The sequence below is a fragment of the Limulus polyphemus genome, unplaced genomic scaffold, assembly GCF_000517525.1.
Source record: "Limulus polyphemus unplaced genomic scaffold, Limulus_polyphemus-2.1.2 Scaffold286, whole genome shotgun sequence".
NCBI classification, from domain to species: Eukaryota; Metazoa; Arthropoda; class Merostomata; order Xiphosura; family Limulidae; genus Limulus; species Limulus polyphemus.
In genome coordinates, this window is record NW_013665896.1 from 305,594 (window position 1) to 323,450 (window position 17,857).

The following is a 17,857-nucleotide window of genomic DNA, read 5'->3' on the forward strand; positions in this document are numbered from 1 at the left end:
TAATTTGTTTCTAATGCAAGTAGTCAGCTGCAGTCTTAATCACTGTTTCTTTTGGGATACAAGTAAATATGTGGCTTCATAAGCAACTTATGATCAAGGCTGACTCTGAAGTTGTACAATATACAAAGCAATGATAAAAGGTTCATACAATCAAGAGTTTGAATCCAATTTAAAAGAAAACTTACATCCACAATTAAATTATTTTATGCAATCCAAACCCTTGATTAAGGGCTTTGGTTTTAGCCAAAAGAAGAAAAAAACTTAAAACTAATTTCCTAGTTATTGACAACCAATTAATTAGTATTTGACTGATTTTCATAATTTCCCTAATTTAGAAGCTGTACATGTGCTTTTAAGTGTAATCAATGTTGTAGGTTAGAAAAAAAATATTTTTCTCACGTACAGTGATTGGTTAAAGTTCTAAAAAACGTCATGATTATCTCGTTTTTTGCACGTCAAAATACTTTGTTTCACAAAAAACAAAGTTGAAAATACTTTAAGTTGAAAGAGCTGGGCAATTAACTTGATTGGTCAATATAATCGATTATCTATGAACTTACATTAGTGTTACATAAAATAATCTATTAATCAGAATTATGATTAAACTAATTAATCTCAAGAAAATAATCAACTAACAAAACTAGCATTTCCCATTATCATTATTCTTGATTATTCCAACTGTTTGGTAATCCAGATATTACTGTTATGATTTTTCATAAGTTTCTTCAGCCTCAATCAGTTAGTGTCACATCCCATGAAAATAAGCAACTAAGTGAAAAAAGCATGTCCGATTATTACTATTTTTGATTATTCCAAGTATCAAAGTCATCTATATGTTGCTCTTATTTTTTGTCATTAAATGCAAAGCTATGCAATGGGCTGTCTGTTCTCTGCCCTTCATAGGTTTCAAAACCAGGTGTTTAACATTATACTTTAATTTTAAAAACTAAAAATGTTTTAAAAAACGATTATTTTATACATAATTCAATAAAAATTAGATTGGAAAACAGTCTCATACACAATCCAAACACTTCGGGTTTTTTTTACCACTTTTTAGCCTTGCACAGTAAATTATTATATTAGTAATTTGGAGACTGGAAACAATCTCATTTTTATTGAATTGTGTATAAAATAATCGTTTTTTTAAAATGTTTTTAGTTTTTAAGATTGAACATTACACACGTGCCAAAATAATTTTGAAAAATTATACGTTTTTTGTTTTTTTTGCCAACTCATGAGAATAATTGATTAATTGAATGTAGTCAATTAATGTGTCTCATTAATCCATTAGTTAATTCCGTTACTTTCTCATCTCTCATCACTATGTATTATGGATTGCAGGTTATATAGGGTTTATAGAATTACCTTGTATAGTTTAATCCTGTTGCCACTGGTCAAAGGCTATGTCATTGTGTTTGTCGACTTGCATTTAAAATTTTATTGAACTACTCTTTTATGAATTTATGTCAATAAGTTTGGTATCAAACTGTAGATTATAATTCAAATTTTAATATTATACATTATTTGATTTGTTAATTTAAAAGTAAATATTAAAAAACACACCTAAACATCGATTTTTGTGTGTTATGTGGTATATTGAATGCAGCACTGGTTCAAATCAGATGTTTTGATGTCAAAATACAAAGTCTATATTTTCATACGAATTATGAGCTCAAGTTACCAATATTAACAAGATACAATATAAAATAAGAACCTCTTATCTTTTCTATTTACTGATATATTGCTCATGTACTGACTGAAACACATTTTTGGAAATGCTCCCATATATACAATTACTTCTGTATATAACATGTGAATAACCAATCAAAAGCTCAGAATGTCCCCCTAGTGGCTTTCAGAGCCATGTTCAAGTATTACAATGACATTACGTTCTTTCATTACAAATCTTCAAGCTGAGGTGAGTATTTAGTGAGCTCGAAATTTCATATTTTTTAGACTCAAATACAGCTGAGTTACTAAGTTTGATAAAATAGTGGAATTCTGTGGTATTGATATAGTGAGTTATGATTTTTAGTTATTTCAAATGTTTATATAAACCTAAAGAAAATTATTTTGTTTCACATTCTCCACATGCGAAATTTTATAAGGCTTAGCATCCTATAGTAAACGAGTACAAAGTTCATAACTAGAAGAGATAATTGTTTGATGTGCTTCTTTATTTACTGTTCTATGTTTTAAGAAAAATATGTTGAAGAAGTTATTTGTAAATAATAATAATGTATATACATATATAATGTATTAAAACTGAAATGTGACTGTATTTTACAAAGTACTAGTCCACTAAAAAACAGCCAAGACAGGTCACTTTGTAAAGGCCAATTTTATATTCTTGGATATGGTAGCATGAATGCACGTGCACCGCATCATTGCAACTTCTGTAATGTTAGTCAGGCATGACTAGAAGGTCAATATAATAAAGATAATACAAATGTATAATGTTATGAGATTTAAGCTATTTAGACCAAACGTTTGTGTTTTCGTGTTATAATTTATAGCCATTTTAGAATGAAAAAAAAGCATAATTTATATTTATTTCCAAATTGACAGACCCTGTATAGTTAGGATAGATAAAATAACAGACCTTGTTTTGTGTCGGTAGTTAAATATTACAAAAATTAACCTGGTGTCGTATGTGGTTATAGGTCTCATAAATAAAAAAAATAAAATTAAAAAAAGATAGAAAATAATTATTTGCTTATACAAGAGTATTTTAAAATCATGACTTAATGTATATAAGCAGAAGTATCAGAAAAGTTATGTATGTCTGACTGTTCAGATAAAAGTTGCCATCAAGCTGTAACTTCTTGTAGGTAACAATAGGAACAAATGTGTTCATTTATAGAAAATGGCATGTATGACTTGTGTAATTATTAGAGCTCTATATTTTTGTGTTACCCAAGTGGCATACAGTTATACTTCTTGATATCAACGGGACAAATCATCTTGTATGTACTATATAAACTTATAATGAGTTCAGACTTTTAATTTGTGGCTAAAGATTTTCAAATTAAAGATCAAAGGTTTTATTATATAAGCATATTTGTGGAGGAGTTTATGGAATAATATATGCTTTTTAAACTTATCATAAACTGTATCAAGAACAACTTCCCAAATGCCTAGGAATAATATAGCATTGATTTATATGTACCTGAGACTAATTTTGAATAACACATATTCCCTAAGTAAGGTATACTGTATTATTTATTGTTACTTTCATTAACAGTATTAGTTATACTGTTTAATATATCCAAAAATATACCTTATTATAAAGGTTGTTTTGTATTGTTATCTTAGTATATGTATTTAAGACTGACCTAAATTTTATAAGCTGGCCAAACTTCATGAGATATTGGATTATGGCTGTAAATATCAATAATAGTGAAGGTACTCAACTGACAAAACAATGTATTCTAACCTTCGTAAGTAGAAAACTATAATTAGCTGTACTGATTGAGAGGTTTATTTTCAGTATGTCTTATAAGTAAATAGAATCTTCTGATTGGAAGTTAATATTAAATATTCATTTGAATCATAACCTCTTTCTAAAGAATTAACCTTCTGTACATGATATTGGTTCATTGGACCAAGCCAACTGGAGAGTTAACAATTACCATAATTACTAAAATCAGATTTTTTTAAATATATTATATCTACTAAAGATTTCACTGAGTCAGTTTGCAAGAAAAGTGAACTTCATAATAGGAATAGAAATACTTCTAAATAAAACTTCTTTTGAGTAACTGTGTATTTTATTTGTAGCTTTCTGCACACAAACAGCATATTTGATTTCAGGGTCTGGAGAGTTATCATCCAAGTATGCTGAAAAGAATGGTTGAAAAACAAAATAGAGTAATGCAGCTATTTCCTTTTCAGTATGGAATGACTTTGAAGTTACTAATACTTATATTCATAGTTATATCTCAGTAAAGCAATCAGCTTGAAGGAAAGTTACATTACGGCTGAGCAACATCTTTGGTATAAGTAACAAACTCAGAAAGTCAAGCAGTAGAAGGAAAAATATAAAATGAGCAGGTTGAACTGCATTTTCAGTAGTGAAAAGGTTAAAACCAGTTGTATTTTATAAAAACCATTTCAATTTTTTTCTTGAGCATAAGTGCCATATGCTCAAGAAAATATCGGGAAACTCACAAACACTTTTTTTTTCATTTAGAGCTTGCCGAAATAAACTGAAAGTCACATTTTGTGACTTAAAAATGTTTTAGGTATAAAATTAGATAAATATAACTTTTTTTCTTGAACATATGTTATCTCTGAAGTATATATATTTTTTAATTATGTGGAAGAACATCTACAAGTTCATTTTCTATAATTATTTTAATTCAATGGTGCAGTTTTTCCATCAGAGTAGGATCACCCATTTGGGTTTCACAGAGTTAATTAAATCTTTCACCTTTTTTCTATAGCAAGATTTCAATTTACCTTGTTGGCTGTTTATGTCATTACATTGCAATACTGCTGAGTAAATAAAAATGATTTCTGCAAACCCCAAAACTTCTACAGAAATTCTATAATTTTCTTGTCATATGTATCAATATAGTGAAAGCAACTGCCACATATAAATACAAAAACTTGGAGAAATTTTCTTGACTTTTTACATGACTGGCTAACTTATAAACCCCACCATGTAGCATATTGTAATCTTATTATATTTAATACTGCATTATATTTATCCAGTATAAAGAATTATTAACTTGCAACAGGAACTCCTTTCTGATTTACTGGAATTTTTATACTGAGAAAAAAAAGAGGTGAATTATAATTTAAATTTAAGTTTTTATTTTACTGAAGACAGTTATTGAGAAAATGAATTTATGGCATTTATTCTAGGTCATCCAATGAAGCTCACCTACTTCATCTCTCCATATGATCTTCTAGACTCTGAGACAGAAACATCTATTCCTTTCACAGTTGATGGTAAAATTAATTTACATATAAAATGTTTATATTTTCATAAAAGTACAAGAGCAATGTAAATATAAAATTAGCTTACATTTTGCATGAGGCAAACTATTTTAAGAAAATAGGATTATGTAAATTCAGAATATGGTACATTTTTTTGTATGCATCATTGTTAAAGTTTTTATAGTTAAATGAAAATTTAGTATTCTTGCTCAGAAATCATACAGATTTAATATTTTTGCTGAACTGATTATTTATACAGTTACGTATATTCACAAGTTTTGTCCAGCTAGAGTATGTTTTCAATCATTAGACTTATTGTACTTTATAGAAAAGTTAGTCAAAGCACAAACTTATTGAAAAATTTGTCAGTTTATTGATAAAATGTTAATTTTTGATTTGCATGCCATATTCCAAAAAGCCGTCTTTTCTGAATATTTATGTATTTATAGATGATTGCAATTAGTTGCTTAAGTTCTCAGGTATGATGGTATTTAGACATATTTTCTAGAGTTTCTTTCAGGTTTTTATATAATTTATTCTTCCTAGATTTCTCTATCCTTTAAGTTTCTACCAAACAAGCAAAGACTTTAGAAGTCAAAGGAACTCTTGTTTTGGTGAAATGTTTTACAGAAAGTGTGAGGAAAAGTATTCTTGAAATATTATTTTAATTAAGTATATAAATATGAATATCAATTAGTAAAACTTGTGAATTTGTTGATCCAAGTATCCCAATTTCTAAAATCAAAAATATAGAAATAGACATTATTTGTGAATATGTTCATTGCTCAGAATTGAAAAATGTACTGTTTTATTTCAAATAGAAAAATAGGTGCATAGAATTTACTTATTTTATGTTTTTTATATGTGCCTTTTCTAAAATTGTCTTATTTTTTTCATGTTTGAACTCATTACAACAGAGTGGGTTTGTTTTACTTAGGTGATAGCAAATGTGTAATTGTTCAATCGTTAAAAAATTTTGTTTTCAATATTTTATAACTCATCAAGTTCAGAATAAAGATTTTAGTTTATTTTAATATAAGCTCACAAAAATAGTTCGTAAACTTCTTTATTTCAATTTAAGTTCTTCTCAAATTTTTTTGTAACATAAGCAAAGGTTTATTCAGTACAACAGCATTTTATTTAGTGTCTTGCAACATCAGTTTTTTATTACTGACTGTAGATTCAATTGCTATAATAATTGTAGTAAATAAATGGCTAACTACTACATCTAGTATATAAGCTGAATAATTCATTTAAAGTAGTTAATGTGGTAATTTCAAAGTATAAAAACTTATAAAAAGTAAGGTAATTTATTTTTAAAAGTTTTTTTATATACACCTTGTTGTGTAGCTTTATAGCAGTACTTACTATAGCTTAGGCTAATTTTGGATAAAATATGATTCCCTGCTGAATTCATGATTTTATTTTTTGATGATTGAACTTAAAATTTTTATCAGGATTTCTGATTATTTCATTCAGTTGAATTTGTGCTAGGTTTTATAATTGTCATTTAATTATAATAAGCTTGTTAAGGGATTAAATTAAAATACTGTTGCACATCACCAATTTATAACATGAATATTTAATGCAGATTTCTAAGATATGACTAACTAATTTTAATATTGCATAGGATAAGAATCTATTTGTGCCAATATCTGAATGTGTTTGTATTTTTGATTCATAATGCACATTTCTTGAATGAATGAGCTCACAAGTAAATATCACTGTCACTTTGAGAACATGAGATCCATACATAGTTCTTTTTTTCGGCCAAATAATTATGTAAGCTTATATAAAGCATACAAAGTCATTTGAGAAAATTCTTGCTTCCATAAAAAGTCAAACACAAGAAATCATAATTATTACTGTGTATATTATAATCACATATTTATATTTAAAAACAGCAGTATTATCATGCGCATAATATGTGAGATGGGGATGTCTTGCAAGGTTGTGGACATCATAGTTCACAAAGCTCGTTCAACTCTTAGTAACATTTACAGAAAGAGTATAGAGTGAAGAGGCAAACACTTGTAATGTTGACATCAAAACCTTCATTAGACCAATTAAGGGAAATACAAAATATATGGGAAAGAACATTAATTTCTCTAATCATTGCAACAGTAACTCATCACGTTCTAGCATATCCTTTTACATCTTTTTTACTATCATAAACAAATACACTTATTGTTTATGGTAAATCAATTGTTGTCATTTTCCTAGGCCTTCCAAGTCCTAGAGGTGAGGAGTAGGTTCCCAATGCTTAAACAGACAGCCTTTCTCATGGTTTAAAGCACCCAGGCTTCCCAAATCCCTCATCCTGGCTGCTTGCTACTGGCAGTGGGTTTTTAGAGCTGGTATCTGTCGAGATTGGGGGCATAGACAGAAGCACAGCAACCAATGTTGATGCTTCCACATTGACACTGTGAGTTGCTGTGATTGTCTACACTGATGTTGAGTGGATATAGCTTGTACCTATTAGGTCGTAGACCTTTCTGTCTCTTGGAAGATCTCTTTGAAGATTTTTAGCTCTGGGAAGGTTTTCTTAGGTGGAAGTATATTGTGATCTTACTAGAGGTTCAGGCTCATAGGGTATTACTGGTGTTTTTTAAATTGCAACCTCTGATAAGACACTTGAAAATATTTACTTGGCTTTCTGACATATCTGGCAGTTTTGACTAGATCGGTGTTGTGGTGGCCTCAGGTGTCATCACTGATTGGGTGCTGGGCAAGCTAGGTTCTAATGTCCACTCTGCTACTAAAGTTGTTGGGTTTTAATTGGATCTTTTCCTGGTGGTTGGTGTCTGGCCAGAAGTTGTTAATAGCGGCTGTGAGGACTTTAAGGTCAGTATGTCAGTGGCCTCGGCCAGCTCCTTTATGTGAGATGCATCGTCCAGCAATGCATCTTCATCAGTGAGCTCTGCTAAGGTGAAGGTATGGCTGGACCCTGGTGTTCTTAGCATGGCAGTATATTCAGAAATATCCCCTAAGTTGCTGAACAGGAAACTTTCAAATACTTCTCCATTGTATTACAGAAATTTATTGGGCTGAAGCAACATGAGAAGAACAAAAATAAGCACAACTAGCTAAATGAGAGCAAGATAGTCAAAAGGGTTAAGATTTTTATCTTAAATTGAGAAATTAAGGATTGAGATGTAAAGTCTATGTAATTCTGATTGATTGGAATTTGGTTTACAGATGTCAGTTAAAGTTGTAACAACTTGGTTACAACAATCCTTTGCCCTAAAATTTCCCCTAGGGACAGAATGATTAAACTATTGCCATTGGCAAGTGATATTTCCATATTGGCTTATCTGTGCTGATGTCTATCTCACCTGTAGAGAATATATCCATTTCACTCGTGAACATTTTAGTCCCTCACACTTCATTGGATATAACATTTGAATTGCACCCAGCTGTACTATTTAATGTTGCCATTGCCATGACAACATTTTACAACTACCTTGGAACTCGACTACATTACTTTTACTGCTACCTGGTTTTTATGCAAACAGAGCCTATGTCCAGTAATGAAGAAAGGAGGAGCGAGGCGAAACTACAGATTACGGTTTCTACACAAGTAACAAAAATAGGTTAGCTACTGCGTAATGCTAACCTCAGTTGTAATCTTTGGAAATTCATTAAAACTGATATCTCATTTCCTCTAGCTATACACTTACAGTCTGCATTTTCATACATTTCAACTGCACTTTGCTCTGAAATAGTCTTAAGAAACTATTCAGTTAACACCATGTGTTTCTCGAAATACTTTAACTTGTATGATTGAAAATATTCAGTCATAACCAAATAAATTACTGTGTGCAACAAGTTTTTCCCTTTGGTATCATATAAACTATTACTTCATTTTCCACAGATAATTTCAACTACTCATAAGTATTTCATTTGGATCCATTTAAACATTACTTGCTACTCATAGCAAAAGCAACAGGTCAAACTGTATTTTTCTTCAAGCATAGCACAAGCCTAACTGTTACTCATCTTTTTCATGAAAATACACTGATGACAAATATTTTGATGTTGAAACTAAAACATTCTCTCACTACTATAAATGAAAATATCAGGTTACATTGTATCTATCTTGAAGTGGTGTATTACAGGCCAATAATCAAATCCGTTATTTTCATTCATATATATTCATTTATAGTTGTGGTTTCTGTGTAATTATTTCATTTGTGGTATAAGACCTCATGGATGAATTTGTAATGTCCATATATATGTCAATACCACATACACTTATACTTATTCATACAGGTGTATTGTCGTGTAAACATATCTTAACATTGCACATTGTCATATACACTAATAGCTGTAGACTGTCTCTAGCTCTCATACCATTACTCTTATAACCTATATGGGTTACCTCCACTAAATGTCTCAATAGCTATGGTGCAGTAACTTGCTGTCATTTATTAGCTTTTAAACTCAAGTTTTATATCCATCATGAAATAAATAATCATGAACAAAATTCATCTGAACTAAGACTTTTAAGATAAGTTTCTGCACCCAAGATTAATATTCATTTGTCTCTACACTATATATCAATACACATTCAGACTAACCTAGGCTAAATACAATAGTCCATAGTGTAATGCATTTTACTTTCTAGACAGCTTCCAACAGCAGTTGAAGAACCATGAAAACGTTGTACCACTGTATACAAATTGATCCACTTGTTTTAGTTGTGTCACATAAAAGTAAATATAGGCAAGTCCAGTGAAATAATGAACTCGGATTCACAACAAGTTGGCTCATATTCTATGCTGATAAAGAACATAATTCCCTCACTGGACATGCAGGAATCATACACACATAAGTGTACTGGGAAGAACCTAGTTAGTTTCACGGTCTGCTAGAACTAGTTACTCAGCTTGATAGGGTGATCGATTCTCACAAAATTTTGGATGGCCATGTTGCTGTAGAGAATTGCTCACAAGTATGGAAAGAAAGGGGGTGCAAAGCCCGTGTAGCTAAGATTACAAATTTTTACCCTCCATCCTAGTTTATCCAAACTGTTGATGTTTTAGGCATTATCCCTAATGACAGTATGCAGTAATTCAGAACCTATCACTCAATATTGTATAGATGTCTCTTAATTAAATTTTGCTTTACAGCTTGGTCTCATTCACTTTTTGATCAACAATCCATCCTGATTTTGTGATAATTGAGTGGCAATCACAAAAAGTAGCACCTACATCTCCTTGTGAAATACCACTTTATATCTTGGAAAGCAAGGAATGATACTTCTTTTCTGACATTGATCTTACCATCAGTGACTTTCCAAACTGCAGAGGTAATCATCTCGATTGATCATTGGAGCTGTGATTCAGCTTCTTTTCACAAAGCATTTGATTGAGTCAAGTGTTGAACCACACAGATTCTGCATCAGGCATTACACTACCTGTCTCTGAATCCTTCATTCCAGTCTGTGATTTGTCTGAAATGTTTAAGGAAGTAGTTCAGACAATTGTTAGATCTCTGCTCTTGGGCCACAAAATAGGAACTTGTCAGAAATAGTTCACCCATCAGCTCTGCATGACTCCAGAATTTTATGTGACCTGTGGTTGCTTTGGAAGTATACTTCCTATTATAGAGTCTTGCAATTGACTCATGGAGCACCACCTTCACCTGGTGGCAAAGCAGCTCTGGCTTTTGCATATTGTCTAAAAGCCCCACCTTCATTCTGTATCTGTTGGTTATGGGTGGATCCAGTAACAACCAGGATTGGTTTATTTTTTGAGCAAGTGCCTATGAGTTTTTTAGAAACTACTGCCTTATTAGGCTTGGACTTGCCAGACCACAAGGCATCATGATGATCGTCATTTGTGCATGCTCTCAAGAGGAGAACCAAATCAGCCATTCTGGTTGCACCAGATTCTAGCAGTTTTCCTTTCCAGTTCTGAGACAGCAGTAAGGAAAAAGTCACGGACCTTTGCAGCACTGGCAAAAGTCTGATGTTTAGGAAAGAACTTGCCTTAGTCTCAAAATTCACTCTAACAGCTGTTGCTCCCCATTATCTAACTCTTCCTCCTGGTTGGAAATCCTTTGACTAGTTGAAAATGCAATTTTCTGAAGTGCAAAGCCTTGGCTAACTCAATAACTTTTGAGTTCAGAAGAACATTCATGGCACTGTTGTTGTTTTTTTTCCCTCTTTTGTGGTATTCTCAGACATTCCCATTGTGTAATTAGGTAAAAACTACAGAATAATGGGAGGCTCATCAGAAAATGTTTTGCAGGACAAAATTCAGAAATCTTTGACTTCGATTGAGTTTGAAAAAGGAGACTGGATACAAATTAAACATACTGAGACAACCTGTATTTCAGTCAAACAGCAATCAAGGTTTTAAAACAAATATACCTTTTGGAAGCCTTTACAGGAAAGCTAGCAAATCATCAAACTATCTGTAAATCTTAATCAAGTCAATCATAAATCATGAATATTAATCTAATATCAACCTGTCAGATACCACAAAACATGGCATTATGATGTGCAAAGAACAATAATGCCATTCTTTTTATGTAGCAGATGCCATCCACGTGACGGATGGTCACACTTGCTTCAAAACAAGAGATGTTACATCCTTGAGGTATCACCTGAATTGCCAATGGAAAAAAGCACTGCTGCTGTACAGTATGCTGTATTTTACATCCTTCCTACAAGAAAGTGCATACGAAACCATAGTTGAATGACCCAATTCAGTAGGTAATTAGTATGAGAAGAACTTAGTGGCTGCCTTGACCAAAATTCTACATATACACTATATTTATATTTACTAAGGAAACACATATAGGAAACTCATGATATGCCTGCATACCACACTAAGCCTTCTTTGTATTAATGTTACAACTGTGTTTCTGGGATCTCATCCAAGGCCAATTAGTTATGTAATTGCATGTAGTTGAAAGAGTTAAAGTTTTTATTCTACAGGAATAACAATCAGCCTCGTTAACTAGTTCAGTCTAGTGTGATCTTGTTTGTTAATTCCAGAAAGGCTAACTTTATTCATTTTTCTAACATAGTACTTAACTTATTTTATTAATTTTCCATGACTTAATGCTGAACTTGTTTTGTACTTCTACATATGTGTTATCTTTGTCAATATGACATACTTTGGTCAGTCTTAAGAATAGTCTATCAGAGGGCATTGACGTAATAGAAATGCAGAAGTTTTTGACAACTGAAGGTAAATCTTTTTAAGCCTTTAAATTGTCCTCTGTGTACTATTCAAGTAAGTTAGTGGTAAGCCTTTTCACAATTGGTTCTTTGCAATTTGCCCAAAGAATAGCTATGGTATTACTATAGTTTTCTCATTGGTGGCTTTGCACAAATATCTGAAGTAAATTTCCCTGGTGGCCTACTTGCTGAGATATTACAGGTGAGAGGTTATGACTTTTATAGTGCACTTAACAAGTTCAGTGCACTAGCTGGAACTAACCATCTGTTTCTCTAGTTTTTCACAAAAAGTCTTTAAATTTTGTTTTTGGTGGTGCCAGTGTTATCAGTACTTATACAATACTTTTTTATCTTCAGCCACAAATAGCATAACACTGTAAATAGTGTAACTATTTCAGTTGCAAAGAGCTGCTGTGTCATTTATCAAATTTTGTTTCAATTTCTAAACTAAGTTGGTACATCATGTGACATACTAATATCAACTAGAACATGATTGAGAAGACAAACTGAAGGAACACCTTTTGAACACGGTGGATACTTTTTCACAGATGGATTAAATAAGATTGGAAATATGACCATATCATCTGTAACATTATCAGTTTGAAATTTCATAAACTTCTTATGAGACAATCAATATTAAGTATCCAGAACCGAATTGATGTATCTTTTTGAAATCAGTTTTCTAATTAGTTCTTACCCATTTATTAACCTGAATTTTAATAATTGTCAGTATTCAATGTTTTCCAAATATGTTAATGCTCTCAAACTAATATCGTCAACTTTAGTTAGAGAAGGATTTTTGTGGTTATATTTATGGTATAACCTGGAGATTTCAGGTGAGTTTTGTTCAAAAATAGACCAGAATAATGTTGAGTTGTTGGACAAGGAGAAAAGAGTGGAAAATGCTGAAAAATATTTATCTTTCTGTAATACTTTTCAGATTTAAAAAAAAAGAAGAAAATGTGAAATAAGTTTAATGAATGAGTGTTGAAGCAAAGTGTGGCTGAAAGAAAATTTGATTCAGCTTGTCTAAAATTATAACAATGTGTGTAAAATGTGTAAAATATTTCTTTCAGGTACACAGATATGAAACAAGTGCTGTATGCCTTCAGAATTTTATGGGAGGTACATGTATCAAGTGCAAGAAAACTTCTAGAATATGATTTTTGTAAACAACTTAAGCAAGGAAAAAAAAAACATTCAGCCTATTTTACTACTGCAGTAACATTGAAATTGGAGTTATGTTATTTTTTGCTGTTATAATCTGTATAGTTAATTTGGAGAAACTTTATCATAATGCTTTAGTTTTATATTGCTAGCTGGCATATCCATTCAACACATTGAATACATGGGGGTGGGTGGGGGAACCAAATGCCAACCCCTTATTCAGTCACCTGGGAGCTGTTAGGGTACCTGCCAGGTTTGGTGACAATCAGTTCAACAGTTTTAAACAAACACAAACACTTGTCAAACAATGATCTAGATATAGGCATAAGAATCTGATCAATTTTGCTACATCCAAAAAAAATCATAGTATCATATTTGTCAAAAGGGGTAGGTTTCTTAAATTTCATGTAGTTTGTAGTTCCTAGCTGGAAATTAAAACCAGATTTGACCTAACATAGTATTCATTGTTTTCTTTAAAAAATATTTTGCAATCAACATTATCTTGAGTTTGATAAATTGTTTTTTTACATAATAGCAAACTGAGTTTCTGATGCTCAGAATAGTCTTTTTTTTTTATGAAATATAACAGTATTCATAACTCCTATACAAATGTATTTTGAATGAAGTTTACATTTTTAATGTTTTATATTTTTGTTATTCTAGCTATAACTGAGAGAAAGCTTGGCCATTCTGTAACTGTTTGTATTGAAAGTTCAACAGCTCATCGACTACAGATTAATTCTCTTAGCAGTCTGTCAAAGAAATCTGAAGGGAAAAGGTTGGTTTCTGAATTTTTTAGATTGTTAGTTTTAAAAGTAATAATCTAATTTTATTACAGTTTACTCATTATTCCCTCCCATCTTTTTTTGTATTGCTCCTCTTGTCAGTTTATGACACTTTTATTGATTTCATTCACTGCTATTGAGAAAAAGTATATTTATTATGCACATTTTGTTAAAGTTTTTGGTTGTCATTAATTTAAATTTTGGAAGAATGTCCAGTATACCGATCCTCATCTTTCAAAAGATTTAAAGTATCAATTATTATTTCTAAACTAAAATGTTTTAATGGTATTTCTTCTGAAAGCTTAAGATACATCATGCTTCAGCAGTTTTTTCACAATTTTATAAGCTATGTTTTTTATGTTGCAATTTAAATGTTAGCTAGGGGGAGCTTGGGGTCTTAATGTTATAAGGGGAGCAATACAAAAAAGAGGGGAGGGAATAATGAGTAAACTGTAATAAAATTAGATTATTACAAAAAGGTTTAAAGTAAGCCTAGAACACCTAGAAAGTTTGAAGGATGTGACATAGTGTTATAGCACATTCAAAGCTAGATTATAAGTACCGGATAGTTGTCAAATGTTGTTTCAAGAGTAGAGTAAGTTAGAGAAGTAGTCAAGTAGATAGATAAATAGTTTTTCAAAATAATAGAGTGAATCAGGCATTGTGTTAAGTATCACGGTTGTTGAGCTTGTATAAGTAAGTTGATTTGTTTTACATTAGTCAATGTCATTTGTAATATAGAACTACAACAGTTGATGACAATGTACAAGTGTTCAAGTTTGTAGAAATGTGAAGGGAGGAAACAAACTAACTTGTGAAAGATTACGTGTACTGGACTTTGATTTATTTTCACCATGTAATTCAAAAGAATTTGCCAAAAACACATCTTTTCATGTACTCTTAGTTACTAGTTACAAGTAACATTTATAGGCTATAAATATATTTCAGGTTTTTTTTATATTACAAAATATTTAAACATAGGTTTTGTTCATTTTATTCCACTTTTCTGCCAATTTCTAAAATATCAAAAATAGTACTTCTTGTTTTTGAAGTAGAAATGTATGTTCCCTTGTGAGTGTATTTTTTTCTATATGATATTATTCAGAAAGCCTCTAAAAATCAAACTTTCTTCTACAAAAAGATATGATTTCTCAAACACAATCTTCTTTAAGATAAGAAATTTGTATAATTGGGACAAGAGGCATAACGCTCTTGTTAGGCCACATGAATGTGCAGGTATTTCTCATTTCTTTGTTTATTGTTTGATTAACTTTAGTGTTACATCTAGTTAGCCCTATGCATATGGGTTGGTGAATTTGACCAACTTTGTAACCATCATGTAACCATGAAACTATACTTACTATAACTGTGAATGTAGTAAGTGTATCTACATGAATTTGGCAAGCTTTTAGTAAATACTACAAATCTATTGCATACAAAAAATCGGACTTTTAATTGGGTATTTTTATCAAGATTTTTCTTGAGTGAAAGGGGATTTTCATGCTAAGAATGTCTTTTCTCCCTTACATTTTTTGCATTTCATTTGCATAACCTCTGAAAACTTAAATTTTATAACCTTTAGAAGCTACTAAATGATTTCAAAGGTTTTTTTAAAACTATATTTTATCTCTTATCTCCTTTGGCCCGGCATGACCAGGTGGTTAAGGCGTTCGACTCACAATCTGAGGGTCACGGGTTCGAATCCCCATCCCACCAAACATGCTTGCCCTTTCAGCCGTGGGGGCATTTTAATGTGACGATCAATCCCACTATTCGTTGGTAAAAGAGTAGCCCAAGAGTTGGCAGTGGGTGGTGATGACTAGCTGCCTTCTCTCTAGCCTTGCGCGAAATTCAAAAAACAAACTTATCTCCCTTACCCTAACACTTAACTGTAGTGAAATCATCGATTTAAAGTGAATGAATAATTGAAATATATGAAATAAAATATAATATACTTTCATTTTTCAATAGTGACTGCAGATTCTAACAGACAATTACAATTATTTATTCTAATAGCTTCAGGCTTCTAACCTTTTCACAGCTGCCTTCATTTAACTTTATTGTTATTATGAACCATGTCTCTAACTAGCTTAACAGAACAAAAATAAAGTGAGAGCTTAGGGTATATAAACTATCAAGTTACTTCAGAGTGACAGGAGCCTAAGTACATTCTTCAAAAAGAGAATACAAGACTGTCTTTATTTTTTCATTTACATTTTGTTAGATAACCTTATAAGTTTCTAATTTTCACATTTTCATTAAGTTTGTTCAAAAATATAATAATAAATAAAAATAGACATCAAAAACAAGAAATTTAACACTTATTTCAGCCTTGAGGCCTTTTTTGCACTTGGATGGTTGGTTTATTAAGCATTTTTTTTCTCTCTTTGTTAGCTGTCAAAAATTAATTCATGTAACTTTTAGATATGCATTTTATAATGCAATAAATATATTAGGCTCTAGACTGCAATCTCCCAAACTTACTATAATTTATCTGGCTTTCTAACTAACCTATAAATAGGTTAAACAAATTCCATTATAGCTTAGAATAATGTCTTTAGTCTAAACATAAGAAGCACTCCTTGTGAACTGTCAGCTTTCATTCACAAAAATGAAATAAACAAGCATCTGATTCTTATCTTTTAGAATATGCTTTTTCTATTGATTATAAATATGCCCAACAGCAATATCAGAGAGAATTATTGATGTTTCTTAAAATAAATAGAATATAGGAAGGGCATGTCGTATAGGTTAGACAAATATAGTGATATCTCAGTGAAGCAGAAAGATAGAGGTTTAAATTTTATATCCTGGCTTGCCAATACCCATAGAAACCATTCTTAGTTGGTTGAACAATCTGAAGCCCTTATAAGGGAAGAGAAATTGTTTATAAATGAGAAGCCAGAACACCACCATGTCATGTGACTTAGAGGTGCAGACTGAATTTATTTAAATATTTATTTTTGATATTAAAGAATTAAAACTTATATAATATAAGCATTTTAATTATAAAGTATATATTATTGATGCCAACTTTATTAACATACTTTGATAATAAAGTAGTGTAATTAATTTTTGAATGTAACTCTGTAAAAAGGTTTTGATATTCACACTTCAATCCTCTCACATGCATAGTGTTAAAGGGGAATTTGGAGATACCATCATATTTTGGGCCTGAGCTACTAATTTCTAATTTTTTCCTTACCTTTTTCTGAATTGTGATCTATTTTTGTTTGTATGTATCAGGGGCATAGGATGGATTATTAATTTGATGGGTATTTAGGCAATTAGCTGCACTCATGATGAAGGAAAAATATGTGAAGTCCATTAAAGACCACTTAGTTTGTGGAAGCTGAAGCATTTTTTAAGGTTCTCTAAAATCAAATGTTTGGTTCTCCTTGTCTTAAACTTTATTCACAGGCTCAGATGAAACTAATACTTTTTTTAATATTTTGGTGTGTTTCTAAATTGTTCAAGAAAATACAAAAAGCCAAAAAAACTATTACATCTACCATTCTTGAAATCCATCAAAAACAAAGTTACACTCATTTCAGTTTTACACCTCATAAATATGAATTAATGATCAACACTGGTAAATAGAATACAAATGTCACAGAGTTCAAATGTTTTGTTGTGAATGTAGAAGTTTTAAAAAGTAATAATGGTAAAACTTCATTTTTTTTAAATATGCACTACCGGCACTTGTGTTTAAAATTTTAAAAATTATAATAAATAACTAAAAACGTTTTATATTTACAAAATAAAACTT

At 31.0% G+C, this 17,857-nt stretch overlaps 1 protein-coding gene across 2 annotated transcripts in view; it reads left to right on the forward strand.

Annotated features, from left to right (window-relative positions):
* The window catches only part of LOC106457044 (mediator of RNA polymerase II transcription subunit 1-like), a 65,448-nt gene that overhangs the window by 32,780 nt on the left and 14,811 nt on the right, over positions 1-17,857 (forward strand). For both annotated transcript variants that reach the window (XM_022382864.1, XM_022382866.1), the window contains exons 10-11: positions 4,870-4,956; positions 13,967-14,081. In XM_022382864.1, the coding sequence (XP_022238572.1) occupies positions 4,870-4,956; positions 13,967-14,081 (202 nt within the window). The remainder of the gene's footprint in view (positions 1-4,869; positions 4,957-13,966; positions 14,082-17,857) is intronic.